This window comes from Aethina tumida, chromosome 1, assembly GCF_024364675.1.
Source record: "Aethina tumida isolate Nest 87 chromosome 1, icAetTumi1.1, whole genome shotgun sequence".
Classification (NCBI taxonomy): domain Eukaryota; kingdom Metazoa; phylum Arthropoda; class Insecta; order Coleoptera; family Nitidulidae; genus Aethina; species Aethina tumida.
Genome location: NC_065435.1, coordinates 66361601 through 66364642, shown reverse-complemented (window position 1 = coordinate 66364642; position 3042 = coordinate 66361601). Strand labels below are relative to the sequence as shown.

General features: G+C 28.0%; 1 protein-coding gene across 1 annotated transcript; it reads right to left on the bottom strand.

Annotated features, from left to right (window-relative positions):
- Nucleotides 1-1301: 1301 nt before the first annotated feature.
- On the bottom strand, nucleotides 1302-2538 carry LOC109608384 (uncharacterized). Its single transcript, XM_020024811.2, has one exon. The coding sequence runs from the start codon at nucleotides 2511-2513 to the stop codon at nucleotides 1335-1337; it is 1179 nt and encodes a 392-aa protein (XP_019880370.1). The 5' UTR covers nucleotides 2514-2538; the 3' UTR covers nucleotides 1302-1334.
- Nucleotides 2539-3042: the final 504 nt, after the last annotated feature.

Sequence of the window (3042 nt, the reverse complement as noted above, 5' to 3'; positions counted from 1 at the left end):
GGAGATGCTTTTCTAGCTATGAAGTTGATCCAGTTTGTAAAAAAAGGGGCAAATTCTAATACAAAAACAACTTGAAGGACCAAATGATGCCATAGTCTATGTCTTTAAGATATATTTTCCAGCAAAACAACAACACAAAACATACATATAAGTTTATCGAACAATGGTTTCTAAAGAGTTTTGCAGTGGCCATAGCAGCTACTGGATCTTAACCCGATAGAAAATATATGGGAAAATAGGAATATTAGGGGGAAATAATATCGGAATATTGAAGAATTATTCATGTATGGACATATATACAGTCAAAGTGTCTAGGAAACACCCAGAAAAATTAAATTAAAAAATAATTTAATTTATAAATTATAAAACACCTAACAAAATATAAAAGTACACACTGTATAACATATTTTTTACTATTTATCGTATTTCTGTCGTTAAACACTGCAATTTAGTATATATTGTGTTATTGACCTCATATTCATCAAAATTTTTATAAAAACACTTTTATTATTATGGAAAGGCACCATATAAGTGACAAACAAAAATTGGGATGATAGAGGGTGGATCATCACATCGTGAAGTGGCTCGTCAAATGAACACATCTGTGGCTGTTATAAACAGATTACGAAGACGTTATAATATATATAATGACGTGACAAAAAGACATGTAGGCCGTAGTAGGATAACTACCCCGGTACAAGACCGCTTTATGCTGTTACAATCTATATATATATATATATATATTAATTAAATAAATAAAATATTTTTCTAAAAATTATTCTACTTTTTTCCACTTTACCAAAAAAAATCCTTCACCGCAATGAAAATAAATATCTTAATTTATACATGAGTGGTAAGTATTTTAAACAACATTTAAATGTGTACTAAAAATGACAAAACTTAGTTTTGATTCTACATGCTTGAAATTTGAGCAAGTTGTACTTTAATGTATAACTTATGTATTTACATGGTAACAATTATGAAACAAGTCCATTTGGAAAATTGTTTCTTATATTTTGTGACTAAATATGGTTTCTTGACAAGTTCTTGTCTAATCTCGAGTATTTAAAATGCAAATCTCAGAATGGTATACATAGAATCTCATCAAGACAATAGCACGAACTTCTCCCGTGAAATTATTAAATTTTAATTATGAACATTTTTTTGGTAGAATGCTTATTATTCGAGATATTTTCAAGATTCAGGTTAAAAAACTCACTCTGCATAAAGTTTACTGTTTTAAATATAAAACCAAACATGTCATACATATAAGCATTTTACAAAAAAAAAATACAAATTCATACAGATAAAATTACTTTTATTATCCCAAGCTTTTAAACAACAAAGTCAATTGCATTTACATAATCGATCAAATTTGTCTTCCATCTTATAAGATTTTCATCTTTCCCTACAGGAATGTCGCGCAAATATTCGACATTCAGTTTTAAAAATTTTCTTGTAGTAGGGACATCAGAAATAGTTGTTAAAGTTTGCATCGCGTACATCTGGACTACCGGATTTTCTTTACATTTGACCAATTCCAATAAACGTGCCCATATATTCGGCATAGTGCCAACGTGAAAATTAATTTTCATTTTGTTAACCATATTCATCAAAACACTCACGGCAGTCGTGTGTATATCAGGATCTTCATGCATCATGAACTTTTGTAATTTGTCCAAAAAATTCATTTTGAACGCCGTATTTTTACCGGCTCTTGTTTCAGTCAACACTTTCAGACAATTTAGAACGGCGACTATGATGCTTTTACTTGAGTGTTGAAGTAAGTTGGTCAGATTTAGAAATCCATTGTCGTACATTGCTAAACATTTACCTTGCCATCTTATGATGCGCTCCAAAGTTTTTAACAGAAGGGCTACGAATTCTGAACAAGATTCGTCTTTAATTTTTTCCATAATTATGGGGATATAATTAGCGTCTATTAAAAGAGGTGCCGTTTGACAACTGTTGCTTAATTCGTACAGTAATTCAGCTGCTTTGTATTTTATACTCAAGTTATGCGTACTCAAAGAGGATTCCAATGATTTTAAGATAAGAGCGCAATTAATTATCTTATACTTGGCTTGATCCTGTATCGACAAAATTTTCAATAAATCCAAAGTTCTCGCTGATATGTTTTCATGGAAAGAAGCTATAAGCAATCCTAGGTAACACAACACCCTTTGTTTTACCATCATAGGTGTATAAATGGAATCGTGTGCTAAATCACATGCAGTGTTTAAACTGGCAATCACTTCATCTTTTTCGTTAGATCGTAAACTTTCAAGTAAATTTTGCACACCCCTTCTGCCGAAACCTAGTGGTGTCCTGCTACTATCCACATTCTTTGACGGACATGGAGGCTGTTCGGATACCAATCTGTTAAATGCAGGTGTCAAGTCATGTTCATCAATGCAGGGCTCAGGTCTGGCTTTTTGAACGAGCCTGTTAATTAATTTTGGATCTACTAAATAGTAGGACTGTAAGTATGAGTTTTTGTGTTCAGCAAACATTGTTACTGTTGATAACTGATGTTTAAAATATTTGTAAACTTAAAATAAATATTGCTGTCATTTGATGATGTTTAAATAAAAATAATGACAGCTGTTAATGAAAATATCTTTAGCAAAAGTTATTAATTTTATAATTTTTTTATTTAATTGGAAATTTTTATTTTTTAAATTTTATATATTTCAATTGCTTAATTTTATTGTTATTAATATATTAATTTTATTTTTTTTTTTTAATTTAATGATAAATTTTAATTTTTAACTATATTTTTTACTTTTATAAAATTAGATTGCTAATCTTAATTTTCTTTTCAAATTTATTTGTCAATTTTAATTTTTTAAGGTTATTTTATTTAATTTTATAAATATAAATTAATAATCTTATTTTTTTATTTAATTCGATTTATTAATTATAATTTTTAACCTTAATTTATTAAAGTTAATAAAATTGTTAAATTTAATTTTTCAATTTATTTTTTGACGTGTAATTTTATAAATTTAAATTAACAATTTTATTTTTAAATAATTTGAA

Excerpts from the sequence above, each read along its gene's own strand:
- LOC109608384 (XM_020024811.2), bottom strand. The coding sequence starts at position 2,513 with ATGTTTGCTGAACACAAAAACTCATACTTACAGTCCTACTATTTAGTA.